Below are 23,430 nucleotides of genomic sequence, written 5' to 3'. Positions count from 1 at the left end.
TCATTGTGCAGGAAAAGACATTAAACATTTGCTGAATTTTAAGTCCATACTTCAATCCAAACCATCAGTGAAATTTTAGGATTTACCCAAGATTTTTGTGAACTTAGGGCTGTGTAGACTGTAGAAATGGTTCCATATTATCATTGCAATCATACTTCCAACCAGTAGACCTCATCCCTGTAACATCATATGTGCAGGGACAAACTTTTATACACATCAGTATGAGAGTCTTCCCTTCTGTTTATTGCAGAGAATCATTTTTTATTGTTTTTTTGTCCTTTATTTTTGTCCTTTTTTTTTTTTTTTTTTTAATTGGGATGTTTAAACAGTTAAAATTAGGATTGTCTATTTAATTTGAGGATTACAATGCATGCTAACATTAAATTATGTGTTGTGTATAGTAATTTCTATCAGGGCCAGCATACCGTAGCAAAATAAGGATCTTTTGGGGACATCAAACAGCTTCTACAATTTGGAAAGTAAATAAAGAAGCAAAAATAAACCTGCCACACTTCCTCATTTGCACTTTTTCACACAGAACTTGATCAAATTGTGGGTTGCACAGAGAGCAGACAAGATGGATTGTACAGAGGCTATAGAAGAGTGCTATGTTTAATGTTTTGCATAAAAATTTATATATGCGTTATCTTATAACTAACTTATGAGTAAATAGAGCATTACTTTATGTTCAGAGTGAATGACGTGACAATTCTTTGCAATTAATATATTCATATTTTGTGTATAGGTATTTCTGTAGATCTGCAGCTCCTCTTTACTTCCAAAATTATTTTTTAAAGTGAAGATAAGCTACTGTTGAAGCCTTTGTCATGTGATAGCTGTTCTGGCTTTAGCGTTTGTGTCTCCCTGGAATAACATGGGTTTGTTTGTTCTGTAGCCATTCCAGCCCACCCACATCTTGGTGGTTTGGCCCTTCCTTTTGCTTGTCTGCAGGTGTGCCCATTGCTGACCTCATTCACCCATCTATTTGGAGTCATAAATACATTTAACCTAATGTTTGGCTGTATCTCTGTTATGGCATCTTTGAAATAGGAGGAAAAAAAAAAAAAAGGCAAACCAATAATGAATTGCTTATTATAAAGCAAGACTTTTTCCTCTCTAATGTTCATCAAAATAGGTATTTTTTTCATGCTGTCACAGTAAATGATTGTAAGGTTTCACTTCTATTTTGGGCTTTGCTACACTTTTACAAGTACCTACGTCATGTCACCACCCCATGCTTCTCTTACTCAGTTCAAAATGACCGTCCTTGTAAGTGCTACCTTTGTAAAAGTATGTAAAGGGCTTAAAGGTTCTCAGATGTCTACATGAAAGCAAATTATAATTAATTCTGTACTGCTTTTTTATGTCTAAAGTGCTTGATACTGTAGCTAAGATTTTCTGTCGTTTAGGATTGGCCAATTCTGTCAGGCAGAGGAGATTTTATTGTTCACCTGAATAAGACTAGAGTTAACATAAACTTGTTTTGTTTTCTGAAAATTGAATCCCACAGTGACATAGATTTTCATTTGAAAATTATGTCCTCCACAGGCAGAAGTAGAGCTAATTTCCAAGCCAAAATGGAATCCAGCAGTATTCTATCTTATTTTCATGAGGGATCCTTTTAATGGATTTTTAAAAAATACCAGTAGTGTTAATTCATCCCACACTGGCTATCATTGGTATCCTGTGCTGCTGCCTACGCATATGTAGTCATCTACACTTCTGTCAGGTGGAAAATGCTGTACAGAAGGCCAGCTGCATGCTACAGCTGGAAAAAGAAAAACCCAATGCAAGGTGTAACTTAGTGTGAAAGAAAACAGGATAGGGCACGAATTGCAAGGGCAGACATTTTTCCCCAGAGACCCTGTTTTCTTTTGATTCTAACCTTCACAAACTTTAAGTCTTCAGGGCTGAAATAGGCAGTGTCCCAAGCTGGATTGCTTTTACTCTTAAAAAAATTCTTGACCAAACAAAATTTGTTGTCCAGCATTTCTCCAAGGTTGGGAAAGTGCAGAAATGAAAGCAGGTGGAGAGATAGAAGTCAAACTTCACATCTGAGAAAGAAGTGCAAAGTATAATAGGGCAAAAGATGAGGTTTGGGGGGAAAATTATGACAGTGGTGAGAAGCAGAGAAGCGTGAGGAGCTAGAGGAAAATACAAATACTAGCACAGATTCTGGAGGCATGTGCTGGAATGTGTTAGTCATGTAAGAAGGAATCAGAAAAAGAGAAGTACAAATGTATGGCATGAGCTTATATACAAAATGTTTCCTTCCCAAATCCACTGTTCAGCATCGTAGTTCTGGGTCTAACTGTGGCTTCAACTGCCCACAACTAGATTTTGAAAGTCACTTTCATATTGTGTAACTCAATGCCTACAGGTGTCTTCATGAATTCAAATGGTAGAATTCTGTGCTGGGGCTCTAAAGAGACAAAATCAGTAGGCAGGACAAGCTGGGCGATTAATTTTGTTCCATAGGATATGAGGTTTCTGTGTGCACATGTCCATTTGTATGGTGCAATCTTTAATGAGTAACACAGTGTTTCCCTTAGCACTTTAGTTTTAGGACATTCTTCAGATGATTCAACATGGTGTAGGAAAGACTAGTATAAGGTACTTTCCTCATGACAGAAATTAAAATGTATATATGTAAAGTAGATAAGAGACTCACAGAAGAGAGAGAATGGTCTCATGGTTAGGAAAATTGGCAACCATGAGAAAGGGATTCTATCTGTGCCTTTACCGGCAAATTCCTATTAAAGATGGCCAAATTTATTTGACCAAAATTTTCCATTGGCCACTAAGTACTCATTTTCGGATTTTCTACAGTGGGCCAGATTGGCAGACTGCTCTCCCAGCTGCATTTTAAAGTCATTGATAGTGTGCTTTGGACATACAAAACCCTGTACAAATACTAAGTAGTTAAGGAAAATCAGTACACTCATTTCTTAGATTAGGAACCCAAAATCTATGGAAACTTTTGCCATTTTTGCCCATTATCTCCATGCCTAACTTTATCCTTATAAAATGGGCATGATAGGAGGGAAAAAGCCATTTCCCCTACAGTCAGTACCCCTTCTGAAGTCAGTTAACATCTGTGAATCGCTTAGATAACTTTGGTGAAAGCTCCAACATACTCCAGAGGAATTTATTTATTTTCCTTTCTTAGTATAGTGTTGAAGTGTCATACTAAATACTCAGTTATTCTTTTATTATAGGAAGTATGAGTCCTGCAGGGGGAAAAAAAAAAAGTGATTGTGAAATTAAAACAGTACTTCAGGGTGTTCTCATGATAGAGACAAATTAATTTCTCAGTGAAACTTTCAATTTAGGCAATGTTGAAATTAAGTGCTCTATTTCACTATATGGGGAGGATGTTCATTTTGTTTTGGGGGAGAAAAGATGAATGCTTTTACTGGATAAAATATATTTAGAGAGTGAATGTCATGTGATCTAGGGTGATAAAAAGTACTTGACAGGCAGATTCTGCATATGTGTGGTTCCTGACCAGGAATATCATACCTAACTTTGTTCCCACTGAAATCAATAAAATATCTCAGATTGCTTGTAGAAATGTTTGTGGTGTGTATTGCAACAAGTATTCTGTATCCACAGTTCAGAACTGCTCTGGGCCAATGGGATTGCAAAATATCTGTCAGGTTTGGCTGAGAGCCTAAGGTTGCCACAGCAATTTTTCTCTTTAATGAGTAAAATAGGTGGTGTTTATAGAAAAATAACTGTCTCATGAGAAGCTGTGCAAAAAGTTCCATTCAAACCCATTCTGTTTATATATAGATTTGTTGTTTGTTTTCTTTTCTTTTTACTTACTACTGTGGACATTTGCATGAAAACAGGATATTTCTCTTTCAAATTGCAGTCATGGACAGAATAGGTACTATGCCAAAATGGAGCCAACCCACTTCAAAAAAGTAAACTATTTTGCTCACCAAATCTGTTTCTTCTGTGTATGTAAAGTTCTGAGCACTTATTTTCGTACCTAAATTTAGGGGCTGTATTTTTGCATTAGTTCTGTAAAAGCAACAAAACAATATGGATATAATAAAATGAGAATATGTTAGTGAAAAGATTAAATTAGTGAAACAACCCAGTAACATAAATAACATTTATGTTTTAGTATTTATAGTGACAGACAGCAGGGATAAAATTATTTTTGTTATATGTACTGACTTTTTTTTTTAATGCAAGTTAGGAACAATGATAAATACTCAAGAGAGAAATAAATAGAAGAGCTGAGTCCTGTTTTGGCTGATGATGATCAATAGAATTAATAAAAGCATGCTTCTCTTAAGAATGCCTGTGTTCTTTCTGGTGGTCAAATTTGACTTTTCCAAACTCAACTGGAATATAATATTCTACCAATTGGAGAGATACACTTTTACAACAAATGGCGTATTTTTTTCTGGTTCAGCAATGTTTTATAATGCCCTAAAGATTTACTTCAGGTATCCGAGACTGAATGAGTGGAGGCAGCCCCAGCCAGAGCCGCTTACTGCTGTGCTGCCCTGTAAGCCTCACTCGTCCTGGACTAGGAGACCACAGCAGCTTGTGGCTTAGAGCGTGCTTTTCCTGTTCCTCCTCCTCCTCCCAGTCTAGGGTGGTTCTCTGAAAACTGATACCAATCTGTGCAAAAATCCACTGGATGAAGCCGTCATCTGTTTTTACAACTGCAGGATTTATAGTCACCATACTAATAAGTAAATATTCCCTCTCTGGTTAGTAAACAGAACAGCAGGCTTTCAGGGCAGGTGAGCATAGTCCTCTGACTGTAAAGACTTGCAGAGAAATTAAGGGTGGACAGGCCGCTGTTTGTACCACACAGATCGTTTTCCAATTTCATGAGTGCCACTTCTTCCCAGAGCTACCTGAAAATCTTTCAGACAATCTTTTTTTCTCATTTGAATAAGTAAGCATCCCACTGATCCTTTCTAATGTGACCAGCCTGTATTTGGTTCTGCAAACCCAATTAATTAATAGTCTCTTCACCTCTTTGGGGCCATATGAATTCATGAATTGCAAATCAAAATGACAAAAACTCTGTAAAATACACCTCGCAATTCACCTTGCAGATGCAAACTGCTTCTTTTTTTGCCATGCCACTTTACAGAGTCAGGGTTCATTTGCTCAGGTGGAACAACATCTGAATGTGACGGAGCAATGTCAGGACCCAAGCAGCAGAAAGAAACATCAAGGGCTCTTTGGAGAAGTTTGTTGTGTTTATTCCTATTTTATAGTTGCCCCATATGTTGTTTACACTTGACAACTTTCTTAGTTGCTTTTAGCTTGGACAACTAATAATGTATGTTCACATTGTCCTTTTTCATACCTGTAGTAATAGACACAGGATTGTGGCCTAATGAAATGTTTGCAAAGTAATTCAGCATAAATGTGCCAATTAGTTTCTTTCAGTTCCCACTTAGTTTGTTCAGTGTTGCTTTGGCAAACTGTTACACATTTTAGCAGCAGGTGGTTCATGGTAATTATATCATATAATATACTATGTAAATATATAATAAATGAGCAAGTGTAAACCAAACAAGAAATGCAACCCTGGGGATTAACTGGGCCTGAAATTCTTGCGAATGAGCACAACAGGTGAGCAAAGGAGTGTGAGGAATAGGGTAAGAATTTCTTAGAGCCTGACTGCCACAATTATGCCAATGGAGCTGAGTCAGCATGGGAAGAGTGCAATAATTTGCTGTTGATTCAAAAGCCACTAGCTCACTACTACCCTTCTGGGTGATGTGGAGAGCATTAGCCGGAAATGCTGATGAGTAACCTTTGAGAGCTCTGCAGAGCTGCTGCATCTGCCCCTCTTCAACCCATGTCTTGTGTTGCCGCATTCCAGGGACATTCCACTGGAAACAATAGCATGGCACAGAGCTGCTGGAGTAGCCACCAGTCAGCATCAGACCAGCAGCCAAAAAATATAAATGATACCAGTCATCTTTTCAGAAGTTGAAGTTTAAGAATTTGTTCGCCTTTCTGAATTCAGAAATGTTGCTTTTGCTTCACCTTTGTCAGGTCAATATACACAGCAGATATACATTGTGTGCACAAAAATATTTAGCAGTATAATTCACATTTCTTTTGCGTAGGATTTCTTACATAAAATATTGGTTTGCTCTACTATTCCTCCAGCATTTTGCCCACTGGAAACCAGGCCTTTTTTTGCCTGCCTTCCTCCCATCTCTGTTTCTGTTTTTCTGTATAGAAACACGTTTAGTTATTGTGTTGATGATTACTTTCCTCTTAAGTTACCTCTCTTCCTGACCTTCAGCCTTTCTCTGTTTTTATTGCCAGCTCATGGATGCTATGACTGTAGGATCGTGCTAACTGACCCCTCTGGAATTTTCACTTCTCCGTGCTTTCCCAGTGATTATCCCAACAGCCAAGCATGCAAGTGGATCATCCGAGCACCTCATGGATTCATCATACAGCTAACATTTATTGATTTTGACATTGAAGAAGCTCCAGGCTGCATTTATGATTCACTGACATTAGACAATGGAGAAAGCCCAATGAACCTTTGTGGCATCACTGCCAAAGGATTATCCTATAACTCTACTGGAAATGAAATGATCGTGTCATTTAAAAGTGACTTCAGTATCCAAAAGAAAGGTTTTAATGCCAGCTATGTACGAAGTAAGTAAACCCGAAGCATTTCATGTCTCTTATAGATGTTAGAAAGAAATATCCTATAAGGATTAGAATGACACTTTCCAAAGGAATTAAGTCCTCCATGAGAAGGGAAAGGATGGGGAAGCTGGAAGGTGAAACTACAGGGTTCTGCTGTATGTTTTTTTAACCAATTTATTTTTCTTTGGATGAAAATAAGTTATTTTATTCTGGGACATGACATCAAGTGTGTTAGAAAAACTTTTCACATGCAAACACTTTAGGCCTAACAGTACTTCTCCCTGCAGATTTATGCTGGAGAGTTTGGAAGCTGGACACCTGTCCTTCAGGTCAGCGTACATGCCTTCATAGGGCATAGAAACCTAAAGGGGGGCATGAAGGGGAACTTAGCTGAGCCAGAAAGAAGGCCCACCCACACCTCTGGCCTAGTGAAATGCCCAACAGTGAGAAGTTTGTGCAGAAGGCAGAACTTCCAGAGGCTGGAAGCATCCCTGAGAACAAACTCCCAGGGATAAACTGGCATTGCAAAATGGCTATCTTTCATTCTAGTTCCTTGATCTTTCCTTCCCTTCCTTACACACATAGCAATTCTTAGATTTTAAGAAGTCTAACAACTGGGAAAAAAAAATGTTTATGCTTTTCCCCCTAGAAGATAAAGGTACAAATAACATGCAATTGATGTTTGTTTTGTTGTTTAAAACATTAATTAGAAGTTGCTCTCACATGACTGTGAAGGGCAACGAGGTAACAGAGAGCATTAGGATGATCACTTACAGGCCTCATGCTACTCACCATTCACTCCACTTTAGGGTTATAGTTTACAGTTGCATGCTCTCAGGAGGCTTTCTCTTTGTTCAAGTCACACTCTTTAGACTGAACACTAGTATTTCATTGAGCATTTATATTATTGTAGCACACATGTTATGTTGGTTGGCTGGCTGCTGTAGAAACCGAGCAGGGAGGTTTGCAGTTATCGCTTCAGTCAAGCACATCTTCCTCATGATTTTTTTTTTTGTTTAATATTTATTACACATATCACGTATTTTAAAATAATTAAGATAGTAAACTCTAGGAATCATAATACAAAAGTAGTCCTGATTATGCCAGCAAAATTTGTGTGCAGTTCTGAGAAAAAAAAAATAAACAAAAAACAAAAAACCATCATATCAGAGGAGCTGAAAATACTTTTTTCTACTGAGGTCCTTTCATGCTGACAAAATGAATGTAGTAATAATTCTAGGAGGACCTATTTTCTTCTGAAAATTGAAGCAAATTTTCTGAAAGTTTTCTCTATTTGAAAATAGCAGCTCTTGCTGTATTGTAAGAAGTTGTAAAACCAATTAGTTCATACAAAATTATATGCAGTCAGATTATGCAAAATGATTTATTTCTTTATTCCTCTTTAATACTTTAATGTTTAAATATGATTTTAAGGGATAAGATGACATACCAGTATAATTGAAAGATGAACATTGCCTTCAGATGTGTTCAATGAGGAGTAGAGGAAAGATCCACTGACATAGTCAGAGAATCATTTGTGTATATGTACCAATTGGTAATGTATTTTTATGAAAGCAAAAATATAACATCCATGCCAAATTGAATAGTACCTCACGTTCATGGATATCACTATGAAAGTTAAATAGTCTTGGAAGATATCCCTTCATTTTGACTAAGAAGAATACTCCCCGGTGTGAGTAGAGGTATCAGTGATCTTTACCAGTGACCTATATTTTAATGTTTCACATATATATAAGTTCAGAAACTGTAAGTTAAGGCTTGCTGTTAAGCATCTAGACTAAGGCTGCTGAATTGTGTTTCATTGCTCCAAATCTGTAACTCTCACCTGACATCTTGATTTTGACCATGGATGCCAGGAGAGCTGGCTGCATGCATCTTGGACAAATTATAACTATATTCTGCTTAGTGCCCACAGTTGTGCAATTACAAGATAGTTACAGACAAAGATCATGGCAATGTTTAACCTCACAATAGGTACAAAGGGGCTTGCTAAAGGGATGATAATATACGGCCTTATTTGCAAGTTATAAAAGCATGTAGACAATAGGACACACACATGCACTGAAATTGAGATATATCTGCATAGCAGATGTCAGTGCTATGTTATTCTGTCCTTGCAAAGAGTTTCTAAAGCCATTGGAGAGATTGCACATCCCCTCACTTCAGATCCTCAGTGGAGTTTCAAAGCTCCTTTGTCAAGCTGATGCCATTGTTATTACTACAAACATGATACCTGGGCAAAATCATTACTTTCTCCCAGAGCGAAGGGGACAGTATTCTATTCATATTTTCGTTCATTTCTCAGAAATTATCATATGTAAATAAAAAGATTAAATAGTTTGCTCAAATTTGAGTTTCACAATCTAATGCAAAGTTGGAAAGTAAAGGCTTGTTTAAAGACACATAGCAATTGCTATTTAGAAATGGGATTTAAAAATACATTAATGGTACATCCTAAAATACAATATGTACATAAGACAAAATATATGTGGGGAAAGACAAATATAAGAAGGTGAATTTGGGGAGGGAATTAGCTGAGAATAGAACATCTTTTGTGTGACTGCTTGGTTTTATGTAAGAGCAATTTTAAACTGAGTTTCACAGAGCGTGTCCTATTATCCATAATAAGTTGGCCACCTGCACAAATGTTGGCTTTCCTGATTGTCACCTTCTGCAGCACATGAACAGCAGAATATGAGCCATATCCTCATCTGCAGTAAATGAATGCGGCTTTGCTAGTCTTACTGGAATTATGTCAATTTACACCAGCTGAAGAGCTGGTACGTTAAATAATTTTCTAGTAATATTTAACTGTGTAAGTAATAGCTATGCCAGTGAGTAGAAGTCGCTCAGTCACCAAATGGAGAGGAAGGAGAGCCAACAGACCTCTGTTAGTACAGAAATGCTTGAAACAATGTCATGTAAAATTAGCACACAGTTGAGTAGTACTGCAGTAGCCCAGATTAAAAGCGCAATTCAGTGAGATAGTGACAAAAAACTCTCAAATAGGTATTTGGTATGTAGACACTTGCAGACTTCATTAGGTTGATACATTTCTTCCAGCATCAGTGAAAGGGCAGATGAAAGGAGTGAAGCTAGGAACAGCAGAAGCTACCACTCAAGCACCAAACCATGCTGAAAAGCCCATCAGCTGGCAGGAAAGCAGTTTTCCCTGCAAGGGATTGTTAAAATACAATCTAGGGACTCCTGCCTTGCTTATGTGTAAAGGGGCATATGAGATGTGAGAATGAGCTGCAAGTGAACTAGGGGCTCTAAAAGGCATCAGAGGCAGGCTTCATGTCATCCCAGCGCTCCCGTGAGAGCAGATGTGGATCTCGGAACAGTGAGCTGCCTGTTGCTGGTTGCTCCTGCTGCGTCCAGGCAGCCAAGACTTTTGTACATTCTTCATGAGTAAATATGACAGTGTCCAAAAAAACCCCTGTTCATTGTAATCCAGTTATCTTCCTAACAGAAACAATTTAACATCGTTCTGAAAGTAGTCTAAACACTTGGATGAATATTCCAAGAATATATGTATATTCTTCCGCAGAGAATAACCAGTTTCTCCAATACTAACATCTGAAATTCATCAGTATGATGACTGGCTGTGCAACAGTAATCAGGAAAGAGATCTGCATTTAGTGTTGATGACAGGATTTTATTTTCTCCACATGGACAAAATACTTGTCAGTTTTGTCCTTTCACTACATTGGGAAGGTGCCAGTGTTTAGATCTGTCAGATGAGTACAGCAAAGTTGAGTAGACTTGTTCAGTACCAGAGCAATGTCCTCCCTGTTTATTTCTCTTTGTATGCTGTCTAAATGTAACCAGCTGGCACATAACTTCCTGACCACCCTATCACAGGCTGGACAGCGCTCATAGGCATGAACTTTCTTCTTTTTCAAGTCCCGGATCCTTATACTTCTTCTGGAACACTTTCCATGTTACATAAAGAAGCTTACAGTATAATTAACTCATGAAAAAAATGCCCCTGTTTTCAACGGAGAGTTGAACACGTCTTCTATCTATAAAATTGTTACAGCATACTTTTGCCCTGGGGAAAAAAAAAAAAAAAAAGTACTCTATGAGGCAAATCCAGTAACTATAAAAGCCCAGTATTTTTCTCTCTTCCCTCCCATTCTTCAGTTGCTGGGTTGGTGGATAACATGCCATGCTTTATGTTATTTTACTATATAATATACTGGTCAAATCATGTCCTTCTGTATATCCAAATATGGTAGTTTGGAGCTCTGAGTCTTTGCAAGCAGCTGGCAAAGGGAAGTTGCAATACCGGAGACAGCACAGAATCCTTGTACCCCATATATATACTCATTTCCTGAGTGTGTCTTGACAGTCACCCTTCCCTCGCATGTCTCACCCTCTCATATTGAAAGGTTTTTATTTCATTCTGAGAAGGGAGCAGGTGTACTAGTTAATGTATGTGTTGTGACATCACTTAAAAATCCTGGGGATGACTACACATTAACTACTGTGGCAGTTATTCTTCAGGTCTAGCAAAAACCAGTTTCAATTCCAGCATATACACTGTGAAAATGTGTAAGAAGAAGTAGCAGACATTTGCTGGAGGTGTGGTCTGTCACAGAACTGTGGAGCCACAACTAAAACAAAGGGCTGCTGCAGTCTGGTCTTGTTGACCTCAATGCCTTTGCATGACTGATAACTTGAAACTCCTTTCTGCAGGGACATTTACTAGAAGAATTTTGCTGCAGTAAATGTGCCTATAAAACTGAGCATATCGACACTTTATTTTGAAAAACAATGCTCTCCACAGTAGAGTGAAGAGAATTGTCATTAATATACTCATGGATAAAAAGCATATGGTGTTTGATACTGGTTTTGACAATTGGTGACCGCTATTTTGCCAGTGCAAATGAAAGTACTTAATAACAGTTAGAGACAAGAGTAATTCTGCCCATGCCTAAATACCGTATTGTTGTGAGTGTACGCAAGAGCATTAGCCATTTCTAAATACCTGTGGAAAATCCAAGACTGCTGACCCAGATATTAGCAAAGAGTAAACAGCTTGGTTATACATATTCACGAACACGATTGCAGTATTCAACCAGAAGGCTGCAGGGGACAAAATGAGAAGATGTCTAATGCTTTGCAGAAATCCATTAGGTGAATCCAGGAACAAAAGCCTTCAGTTTGCCAATAAATGTAATGGGGGCTTTCTTCTATTGCGATATTTAAAAGAAGCAAGGCCTGAACTTCATTGGTGTAATGCAGTCATGCAGGCAAGTAATTAAAATAATGTATCTTAAAAGCAAGTCATAACTGTATTTTTCAAATAACTGGTTTATTCCATTGCCTAATGCATCTTTACTAGATGAATGAGTAGTAATTTTTATAAAGTGAGCTGAAGCAGACTTGGAAGTTAGTAGGTAATATGTCCTAATATTGCTCTTAATGCAACTTGAGGGGTTGTTAACTGTGTGTAGCACAGCTTTCTCCGTGCTGCTGAAAATGAACTCTGCATGTTTTCAGCTGAGTGCACTCCCAAGCCAAATTCCCCATTGTGTGCACTATTGGTATACTACGGTGATAAAAAACAACAGACGAATGTTTGATTTAATGAACGTTACTTTAACCCCTGCTGTTAGTCTGCCTTTACTTCTGTATGATGGATTCATTTTTTGTTAATTTATTTATCTGCTCTTGGTTCTAGTCGCTGTGTCTCTGAGGAATCAGAAAGTCATCATTCCCCAGGTTCCCGACGTCGATGCTGTGTCCGTGGCAGAGACTGTCTCAGTGCCAGAGCTTAGCCAGTTTACACTGTGCTTTGAAGCAACCAAGGGCAGCAGCGATGACAATGACGACTGGAAGGTTTTCTCCTACACCGATGCATTGTCAACAGAATTATTCAGCTTTGGGAAGACTACAGAAGGTCATTTTCTGTCCATCTCGGGCACACAGTGTATCCTTGAGAATGCATTGCCCCAAAACGCAGAGTTTTTCACAGGAACCTTTCAACAGCTCTGTGTCGTAGGGGACAGCTTTGCGGGAAGTATAGGTGTATATGCCAAAAGCACCTATCGTATAGCATACTGTCCAGGTATCTTTGGCAAAGTTATCCCTGGAAACGGGAGGCTGGTGCTGGGCTCTAACAGCAATGAAGTGAGCTCTCTAAATGGGGACATTTACAACTTCCGCCTCTGGAATTTCACCATGAATGCGCAAACACTGTCCAACCTCAGCTGTGATGTGAAAGGAAACATTGTAGACTGGGAAAATGAATTCTGGAGTATTCCAACTTCAGCACTGAAAGCAGAAAACAATTTGAGTTGTGGTGAGTATGCCTTGCCAAATCTCTTTCGCTTATTTTCCCCCCACACTTCTGTATTGTGCTGAACATATCATATACCAGCATGGAAAAAAAAGGGAGTTTCTGTGAAAGAGAAACAGCTGGGTCTTACCTTTCTTAGACTTTAGCTCAACTCTTACCATACACAGAGGCTTTGAAAGGATATAGAGTTGATTCGCTAAGGGAAGAGAACAAGTCCCCTAAGTATATTGAGTTGCTGCTTTAAATGATCTGCAGATCAAATTTTTTCCTTAACAGTTTTTTTATCGACCTTCTAGTCGTACAAACTGGGGATAACAGGCAAGCACCTGCTAGCCTCAAGTAAGATTACACTGGTCTCTGGAGAAAAAAAATGTGTGTTAACTAATCATTTAGTAAATGTTTGTGTACCTGCCCTTTGATTAGCCAGAAGGACCGCTTGCTAGCCTTGTGCTGTGTGTGCAGAGCCAGCAAAAGCAATGGTAAAACAACAGTGCATATGAGACAGCAAAATACAAGAAAAGATTAAATTAGAGGAGGCAGTCAGGAAGGAAGAGTTTTAGATCCAAATCATCAGGTTTCATCTTCCTGATGACATATTATCAGTCCTTCTTTTAATTGGTAATTACTGAAGGTCTTTCTTCCTGTAGATTACTCCAGAAAATAAACTTGAATACATTGTTCAACCTATTTTAATTTCATGGCTCAGATACTTGACTCTCCTGAGAGTCCAGGTGTAATTTTTATGTATGTATATGTTATTACAGAAGGTTGACAGTTTTCTACTGGAACATTTTTTCAGATGAAAAAAGATCAAAACTGAAAAATCTTTGTCACTACAACTTTAGAGATATTTGGACAATTACACAATGCATAGGGGAAAATCTGAATCATGGCCAGCAGTAACATATACACACACATATGATGCTTGTAAAAATCAACTGCTATCAAACTCCATGTCCACAGAGTTTAAGCCCTCCTATTGTATCAAATACACATTTGTTAAAACAAAGCAAACAAAAAACAAAACAAACAAACAAACAAACAAAAAGTCAAAGTAAACAATTACAAATATTGATTCTTTCTGAATCACGTGGAGTCTCTTCATATCTAATGTTGTCTTCTCTAATTTTACCTTCTTGCTCCTCTGACACCTTACTACTTATTACTTTAAACAGTTTAAATAGTGTCAATATAAGTGTTTCTTGACAGAGCATCTGTCAGCGCTTTGAGAATCCTTAGCTTGAAACAGAAGCTGGCATCATTAAGGCATGTTAGTTTCTGTATCTAATAGCTCATGAGGGATTAAGGTGGCTAAAAAAAAAATCTTGCTTGCCTTAGTTTACTCAGACTAAAACATAGTTACTCATTCACAGCTAGACTCACTGGGACAGCTCTCAGCTTGCCTCTGCTAAAAAAAATAAGCAACACCTCTATAAAAACATGAGCAGCTACGTGCCTTCACCCCTTGACCAGAGCAAAGAAAAGGCTGATGTAAACATTGACCATGACTGATGAAGGCATTCTGAACAAGAAGGTTATTGCTTCTCCATCAGTATGAACTGATCTGACAGAAAATAACTTCCCAGAAAATCTTACTCCTCTTATACTATTATACCATGAAAACTACCACAAAACTTTTACTAAACAACTTGCCAAGACCTCTGTAAATGTTGCGGTCTCATTTAATTTTAACTGGAGTACAGGTCTTGTCCTTCTTTCTGTTAAAGACTACAGTCCTGTGACACAAATATATTATCACAGCTGTGGTCATAGAAACAATGCACTTATTTTCATTCCACAGCTTTATTCCTTGGGATGTCATTGTTCAGTGGTTCCCTTACAGCAGAACATTATTTTAGAAAATGTATATTAGTGTTCATATGTTAGGCACAGGTGCCTATACAAGCCACTTCAAGTGTATCAGTATATAAGCATTGTTATTTCCTCTAGCTAAGCCTATGAGAAAACTAACTTACTAGTCAGTCTTCTTCTTCTGAAGATGTTAAATCACCCCCTATGATAGAGGCTTTCCTGAAACAGAGTATTTCCTAAAAGAAAATACTGGGTGCAGTGCCATTTCAAAAATGGCTACTAATCACAGAGATGAACTATTAGAATTTTCTTCCCTTCACCTTCTTGAATGAAAGCATTCATTGTAAAACCAGTCTTCAACATGAGAGTTGATGAGTCAGACTGTCAACCACAGTGGAGAGATGACTCTAACTGATTAGGCTTCATTTAGCAGCAATGGAAGGATTTATGCAGAAAAGAGGTTTTTGCACAACTCCAATAATGCTTCCCCAGGAATCAGCATGTAACTTAAAAAAAAAAAAAAAACACAACAAACCAAGCATTTAGCAGTGATCTCAACATATCTATGTCTCAACAGTGCTTACATTTTTCAAGGGGTAGTATTTTCACGGGTTTTTTGGACAAAGCTTTTACAAGTAGATTTGCAGAGCATAAAACACTGGCAAATTGTTCCAGATAATCTTTTCATAGGTTTACCTTCTCCTGGTTTATTCCTTAGACTAATGTTTTCACAGCTGTGTAATCATGGTGGGGTGTTTCTGTAAGACTTGACAGAACTCTGTTTTTATTGCCATACCTTCACATGGCTTGCATTTAAAGGTATATGTACACAGCCTGGGTATCTGGACTAATTTTAAAACAAGTAGCCTAGGTAACAATAGTGGCGTAACACCACCAGTTCAGAGCTCAGTGCAGGCAAACTGAGGAGCATTTAATCAACTTTTGGTACTGATTTTGGAGCCTGCACTGGCTACACCTGTATCAGGATATGATCTGTTAATTTTAAGGGTAATGTGGCTGCACATCTGTCCATGCCTGCAATTGTATTTGCTTCATGTATACTTCGTATGAGTCCTTCATCCCCAGAGGCCAGAGGGCTTCTTGATTTCGCTGTCAGATTTAACTCAGGGTGGGATCTGTCTGCCTTAGAGACCTGAATGATGTTTCAGGCTGAGCTAATTGCCCTCAGTGCTGTTTATGAATAGTGGAATGAAAATGGCTGTTCCAAATGTCAGTGCATCTCATACCGGAGAATATGTCCCAGTGAAGTCAGAAGCTTTTTGCTGTAGGAGTGCCTGTTCCTCTCCACAGTCTGTAAAGAAAGTCTAGCGTGACGAGCAGATACGGATGTCTGAGTTTTAGACATTTGAAGCAAGTGAGATATATCACACAAAGTGTCCGTAATACCGGTCCATATCTGCTGTTCACATTACTGACCATACCACTTGGCTTCATAAAGTAGCTCATGCCAAATATCTGTTTGCATCCAAATCACTGTATTTTCTTTAGTGGACACTGAGGGAAAGTCTAGTCTGTCCAGAATTCAACACAATTAAAACTTTAAAAAGTTTATTGAATATATTCAGTGAAAATATTCCCCTTTAAAGTATACAATTGTGGTGAGTTGACACTGGCTTGATGTCAAGTGCCCACCAAAGCTGCTCTATCACTCACCCTCCTCAACCAGATAGGGGAGAGAAAATATTATGAAAGACTCATGGATTGAGACAAGAACAGGGAGAGGTCACTCACCAATTGCCCTCACGGGCAAAACAGGCTTGACTTGGGGAAAAAAAAATAAATCAATTTATTACCAATCAGATCAGAGTAGGATAAGGAGAAATAAAACCAAATCTTAAAAACACCTACCCCCCCACCCCTCCCTTCTTTCTGGACTCAAATTTACTCGTGATTTTCTCTACCTCCTCCCCCTAGCAGTGCAGAGGGATGAGGGTTGTGGTCAGTTCATTGTGTGTTGTCTCTGCCGCTCCTTCCTCTGCAGGTGGAGGAGTCCTCACACTCTTCCCCTGCTCCAGTGTGAGGTCTCTCCCATAGGAGACGGTTCTCCATGAACTTCACCAATGTGAGTCCTTCCCACAAGCCGCAGTTCTTCACAAGCTGCTCCAGCAAGGGTCCCCCATGGGGTCACAAGTCCTGCCAGAAAACCTGCTCCAGCGTGGGCTCCTCTCTCTCCATGGGTCCACAGGTCCTGCCACGAGCTGCTCCAGTACAGGCTTCCCACAGGGCCACAGCCTCCTTTGGGCACATCTACCTGCTCTGGCGTGGGGTCCTCCACAGGCTGCGGATGGATATCTGCTCCACCACAGACCTCCATGGGCTGCAGAGGGACAGCCTGCCTCACCGTGGTCATCACCATGGGCTGCAGGGGAATCTCTGCTCCAGTGCTTGGAGCAGCTCCTCCACCTCCTTCTTCACTAGCTTTGGTGTCTGCAGAGTTGTTTCTGTCACATATTCTCACGACTCTCTGCTCTGGCTGCAGTTGTGCAGGTTTTTTTCCCCTTCTTAAACACGTTATCCCGGAGGCACTACCACCATCCCTGATGGGCTCGGCCTTGGCCAGTGGTGGGTCCATCTTGGACCTGGCTGGCACTGGCTCTGTTGGACATGGGGGAAGCTTCCAATAGTTTCTCACAGAAGCCAACCCTGTATCCCCCCTCTACCAAAACTTTGACACACAAACACAATAGAACTGTCTTCTGACTTAACTGTTTTGTAAAGTTGGATTAGATTCTTTTAGTTTCACCAAGTAAAATCACAATCTATTTTTAAATACTCACAGAAGAAAATATGAAGTTCCACAGATTTTCTAAGCCAATATTTAGGTGATCTTTCCATGATACAGAACTAAGAGGAGATAATTTACAGCAGGTTTTGATACTGACTGTTTAATATGAGCAAATATTTTGGAGAGGAAAAAAAAATCTCACGCCAGAGGTAGTATGTTCACTTAGAACGTCCTTCCTGGAGTCCATAGGGAGTGTACCAAGGATGTGAATTTGCCTGTATCTCTTAATCCATTAAAAAAAAAAAATAAAAATGCTGAGCTTTAATATTTGTTGAAGATCACATGTTTTAAATTCTGTCCTACTTTTGTCAGCAATACATGTAATGATATTTGTGGGGTGATTTCTGTATCGAGGCCCCATGCTCTTATCTGTTCTTGCATCAACAGGAAATAATTTCCTATCTTTATGAGCTGATGGGTGGTGGCTAGTTAATTTTATGGAAGGATACAATGTTTCATGAGAGAACCTCATGGAGTCAATATGATTCTGAAGTGGTAAAGAAGCCAGAAGGGCAGTGTTCCCAGTAGGTTCAGATACACCATGCTCTATGGCCCCATTATTTTCAACACAGTGTGCAAAAGCAGCTGTTATCTGCAGCTGAATTGCTGGGATACACAATGTGTGATTAATGCAGTTTCACCAGTTCTTTTTCTGTAGCCCTTCTTATATGCTCTGGTTTTGTCTTCAGATCATCAAAGTGTGAGCATGTTGTTATGAATAATTCAGTAGAGATACAGACTTATAACATTATCTGCTTACAGATCATGCATACCAGAATATTAATCACACCCACGCCCTGGGCAGAGGAACAAGTTTAATCATCTTTTATCTGCTTGGTGTCTGTTACAGGCAGATTACTCAGAAGTGTGTGGTGGGTAACTGGTGCTACAGCAGCAGAGCGTGGCTACTTCTTCAAGGTGCATGTTATTAATCATGAAGATTGCATAAATCCTATGGCCGTTCTGACCCCTCTGCTTGAAGCTGTTTCACAGAGTACATGCAAGCTGCATTCATTTAATGCAATGTTATTTAGTGAAAGCTAAGAAAACCAGAGGAGGATACGTAAAGGACTGTAACTTGCAGGTCAGCGGGTTTTCACGGACCCCTAAGCCACAACAGAAAATGAAAACACTTAAGTCTTATAGGCAAATGGCAGTATAAGTTTTGCCACTGAGAGAAATTAGGAAGAGGACTGTGTCACTGCAAGGTACATTTTGAGATGTGATAGTTTTAGGCCCTTACCTTTCTAATTATTTTACTTTCTTTTTCTGAAGGCTCATACCTAATTCCGTCTTCTGCAATTGAACCAACCAGTTGTGCAAACCTGGGAAGCCTTTGCCAAGGTAAGAAGCCCAGGTCATTTTCTCAGTTTAATCTTTGGGAAATCTTTATTTTCTTTGGGGTTTTTTATTCTATTTCTTTTTTATTACTGTTTCTAAAAGGGTAAACTGCAATAACAAATAGCAAGGAAAGGAATTCTTTAGCCTCATCAAGTGTGTGGGTGTCCTCTATATACAATATGTGGAAAAAATGTGATCACTCCCTTGCTAATACATTTTCCAAATAGTCTTCATTATATCAAAACTGAATTGATTGACTGCTTTCATTTCTTTCTTTGTCTCTTTTCCTCCTGCACATTTTGACAGTAAAATATTAACCAGGATAAGAAGTGGTACATCTGTAAATAAAGGAACTGACTATCATTAATTTTTTTCCAACAAACTATTTTGAGGCTAGATACTTTGAGATTAGCAGGTAAAAAATTAACATCAAACTGCAAAATTCAGCAGCTCTTAGTTAATGAAACACTTGTTACAGCACTTAGTGATGGTTTAATACTGTAAAAATCACCACATAGAAGAATTCATTAGGTGTCTTTAAAAGTCAGCTTAGTTAAATGCGAGGAATAGATGAACTCTAAAGATTTCCATGCCATGTAAATCACTGGGCATGCAAGGACAATTAATTCCTTCTGCTCTGCTTAGAGGCTGAAGTTCTATAAAAATGCTAGACATGAACAACATCAGCCCATTTCCACAATACCTTCATGAGCACAGACCTGCTAATGAGATGGCATGCTATGTTAAACTTTAATCACAGCAGCAGCTGCACCAAAAATAATGTCTAGTTCCGTAACCCTTTTCAGGCTGAATGGTGAAAGAAGGAGACAGGAGAGAATAAAATATAAAAGGGGAGGAGGAAGTCTCGGAACTAATTCAAAACTGACATTTACAAGTAAATCAGAACTAGCTTAAAAAATAAAAAGGAAAATGCACACTGTTTGGGAAGCCAGTAAAAGATCTACATCAGTCTTCAGTGTACTTCTTCCAGATTTTCCTGAAGTAAATTTGGTTCACGTTCTTGGAGCATATTGTACTGGTCTCCACAGGGAAAGTGAAATGCCATATTCAGATTTCAAACAGTAATTTTGGGGCATCATATTCACAAAGCACAATATCATCTAAATACTATTACTCAAATACCATATGTAAATATGACAGCAACAATTATTCAGTATTAGTCTTTTTATATGTAAAGGGTAATATAACCACCATATAAAGAACTTTCTGCATTCTCTTGGAAGAACTCTGAGTGTTTTCCTTTATCAAAATGACACAGTGTGAAAGGAGAGAAGATGTCTTTCATTAGGTTAGCTAATATGGCTGCAGAAATGAACACACTTTCAGCAAAAGAAGCCTGCTTTTCTAAAAACCTCATCCTTTTTTTCCAGCTTTATTAACTTGTCTAGTAGAAGATATTGCCTCTAATAAAAGATGCTACCTTTCAAACTTGCCTCTCTTAACTTCTTAGACCATCACATCTTCAATAAAGACTATGAGTACTTTCATGAAGGTAATACTCTTTCCTTCTCTGAAAAGTATTTGGTAAATTGCCACTGGTGTTCTGTGTTTGTCAGTTTGGAGGTGGCAGATCAGATTTACCTTGTTCATCATCATCATCATTATTGTCATAATAATGAAAATCATAAAAAGATATCTGTCTGTCTATTTCTGTCAGCACTGCAGACTTATTTTAAACTGAGAGGCCAGTTTGGATTCCTTGGTTTGTTTGTTTGTTGTATGTTGTGCAATAGCACCAGTAACAAAGTTTGTGGATGCCAGATTTTGTCAGCTACAGTCTGATGAAAGAGTTGTTTTCTCCATTATGCTTAACAAATATTTTCATTCATTGGAAGATGCCTTCTTTAACAGTGTTGTCTGGAAGATACAACCAGTAAGAAGCTTTATAACTTGTCTTTCAGACAACATAGCCCTGAAGTTTCATGGAAGAAAAGCATTTTTGTGTTATAGGGTGTCACTTTATATACTCGCTTTCCCAGTTAGAACCTGTTTGCTGCAATGTCCAACTCTTCCTTCTCTTTCCCCAAGTTTATTTTTTCACTGAAACCTGAACATGAACCTGCTCCCTAAGATGAGACCTAAGTTTATGACTTTCAGACTCAAAAGGTTAGCTAAAACAACCTCACAGAAAAATCAAAAGTGCAGTTTCTTGCCTAAAATACAATTGCATAACCTTTCCAGGTTGGTTCTTTGTCAAAATCATCAAAAGCCATGTAACACTGTGAGATTATACTGTGCCAACCTTCAGATTTTAGAAGGAGTTTTCTGGAAAAAAATCTGTCAGTGAGCGTATTTGCATTCACTGAAAGTTACTAGACAAAAATAAAATTATTTTTCAAACTATTATTCAAAAAATAAGTGGCATGATCTTTGAGTTCCTCTAGCACATATATCCTTCCAGCCTGCCGGAGGGGGAAATTTGCGGTTTTGACTCCTCAGTCTGATTTTGTTCTAGCTGGTTCTTTTGGGAAACATTTGTCAGGGGTGTGTGGGGTGACTCCTGTTAGTGTCAGTGGGAACAGTACAGCTGAGATCCTACATGAAACTTTCAAAATATATATTCTACTTCAATTATTCCAAGTCTGATTTCAATTCTCTTCATTGTATGGAGTTCAATGGAGTTAATTGGATCCTTACATGGCCATTTTAGTTTTGCATTTGTTTGTCATCTTCAGTCCCTGAGTAGGGACAATTACTCTTTTCACAAGCAGTATTCTAAGTGCATGCATCTTAGAACTTACAAGATCTATTTTCTGGTCTTTGCACAGCTGTTTGGATCTGAAGCTCTCATAAGAGGATTTTGAGTTTATGAAAGCAGTACAGGACTGATCTTGCAAACCTTACACTGGCAAAACTCCCACTGAAGTCAGTGAAAGTGAAGATTGCAAGATTGGGACCTCAGTTCATATCCATTCATCACTTTGTGCTGAAAAAATGTTTATTTAACATTTATGACCTTGTGTGTAGATGGTTTCATTTTACATTGTCATGCATTGTTCCCATTTTGTCTTACCTTATTAACATTCATATTTCATTCAAGTTCACCTCTTTCTCATCTTTATTACCAGCTACTGTAAATGCTACTACTCCTACACCACCCACTGTCACCACTAACATGCCCGATACTAATAGAAACGATAAGCCAAACAATGGTAAGAAATCCTGTGTTACATTTTTCCTTGTACTGTGTCTAGAGCAAATTTATTGTATTTTAAGGTCTGTTTTTCATACTATCATAATATCAAAGGTCATGTCTCAGTTCTGATCTCATTTACACTGAAATAAATCATCAGTAATTTCACTGTACCGTGTAACAATAGTGTAAATAAGAACAGAACCAAACTTGGTGTTTATTTGTATCATGTTTACCTGGCTGTTGTATGAAAGGGACTCACTTTGTGTCATCTGTTGTGTTTACCAATGCAAAGAACAAGGGAAGGGAGAGAGATTTTTGAAAAGGGTCCGAAAAAAAACATGCTATTGAAATGTTTTAAGGCTGCAGATTATGAGGCACTGTGTAGCTCCTGCTTGTGCAGCCAGGGTGGTAGTATGCTGGGATTGTCTGTTCCTCACTAGTCAGGCACAGGAGCCAAGTGGAATCATTCCTATGGAGCAAAGCCACTTCCACTGAGTCAACAGGAATCTTTCCACTGACTTCAAGAAGAGCTGGACCAGACTTTACTAGGGAAAATGTTGACAGTATCAAATATCGTTTACTTTTCATTTAGAAAGATTAAGGGAAAAAATAAGGTAGTAAATGAGCCTATTATTAGCACAGGAAAAAAGCAGGGAATTCTTTTGAGGTTTTCTCAGATTCTATGATATCACTGTCTCCTAGAGTCTGAGCATCTTTTTGTGAGGTGCTGCTAAAATATTTGTTAGTTTGTTAAAGTTAGCTGCTAAACATTATTAACAACATAAATATAGATTTCTGCAATTTTCATCTGAGGCTTAAAGACATTTTTTGTAAATATTTATTTTTTTCAGTGTGCTCCACAGAAATAAATTAGAATGTGGGGGGTTGTTGTGGGTTTGGTTTTCCCCCAAAATGCATCAGTTGTTACTATAGGATTTAAAATTGTTGGAGTATTTTTTCTCTTGGCAGATCATTTCTTGTACATTGGCAATCAGGCAGTACAGTAGACAATGTGAAAGAATTTATCTGAATTCAACCTGTTTGGATTTACTAAACAGGAGAAGTAAGAAAAAAATATTGGAAATATCTTCCAAATTGTGCTTTTTCTTTTTTTTGTGGAGAGACTCACTCTGTGTTCACCATGAGCAGTTAGCTATGATTTTTGAAACTACAGAAGGAACTGAATGCCTTATTAATGTTACTGTGAATAAAAGCTGAACAATTAAGTCCTTTCTTTGGCTTTGAAAGACTAAGAAAAATAAGCCAAATTCATTTACAGTAGAAGCGAATTAAACTTTCACTCAGCTAGCTGGTGTCATTTTCCACTCT

General features: G+C 38.3%; 1 protein-coding gene across 6 annotated transcripts in view; it reads left to right on the top strand.

The window, feature by feature from the left end:
• The window catches only part of ADGRG6 (adhesion G protein-coupled receptor G6), a 112,967-nt gene that overhangs the window by 36,641 nt on the left and 52,896 nt on the right, over window positions 1–23,430 (top strand). For 5 of the 6 annotated variants that reach the window (XM_042795977.1, XM_042795979.1, XM_042795978.1 and 2 more), the window contains exons 3-6: window positions 6,322–6,663; window positions 12,368–12,988; window positions 18,879–18,947; window positions 22,034–22,117. In XM_042795977.1, coding sequence (XP_042651911.1) covers window positions 6,322–6,663; window positions 12,368–12,988; window positions 18,879–18,947; window positions 22,034–22,117 — 1,116 coding nt within the window. The remainder of the gene's footprint in view (window positions 1–6,321; window positions 6,664–12,367; window positions 12,989–18,878; window positions 18,948–22,033; window positions 22,118–23,430) is intronic. The other variant, XM_042795980.1, reaches the window with a different exon arrangement.

The sequence above is a fragment of the Tyto alba genome, unplaced genomic scaffold, assembly GCF_018691265.1.
Source record: "Tyto alba isolate M040663 unplaced genomic scaffold, T.alba_DEE_v4.0 Super-Scaffold_22, whole genome shotgun sequence".
Classification (NCBI taxonomy): Eukaryota; Metazoa; Chordata; class Aves; order Strigiformes; family Tytonidae; genus Tyto; species Tyto alba.
Note: the sequence above shows the minus strand (reverse complement) of the source record. Positions and strands in the feature narration are given on the sequence as shown.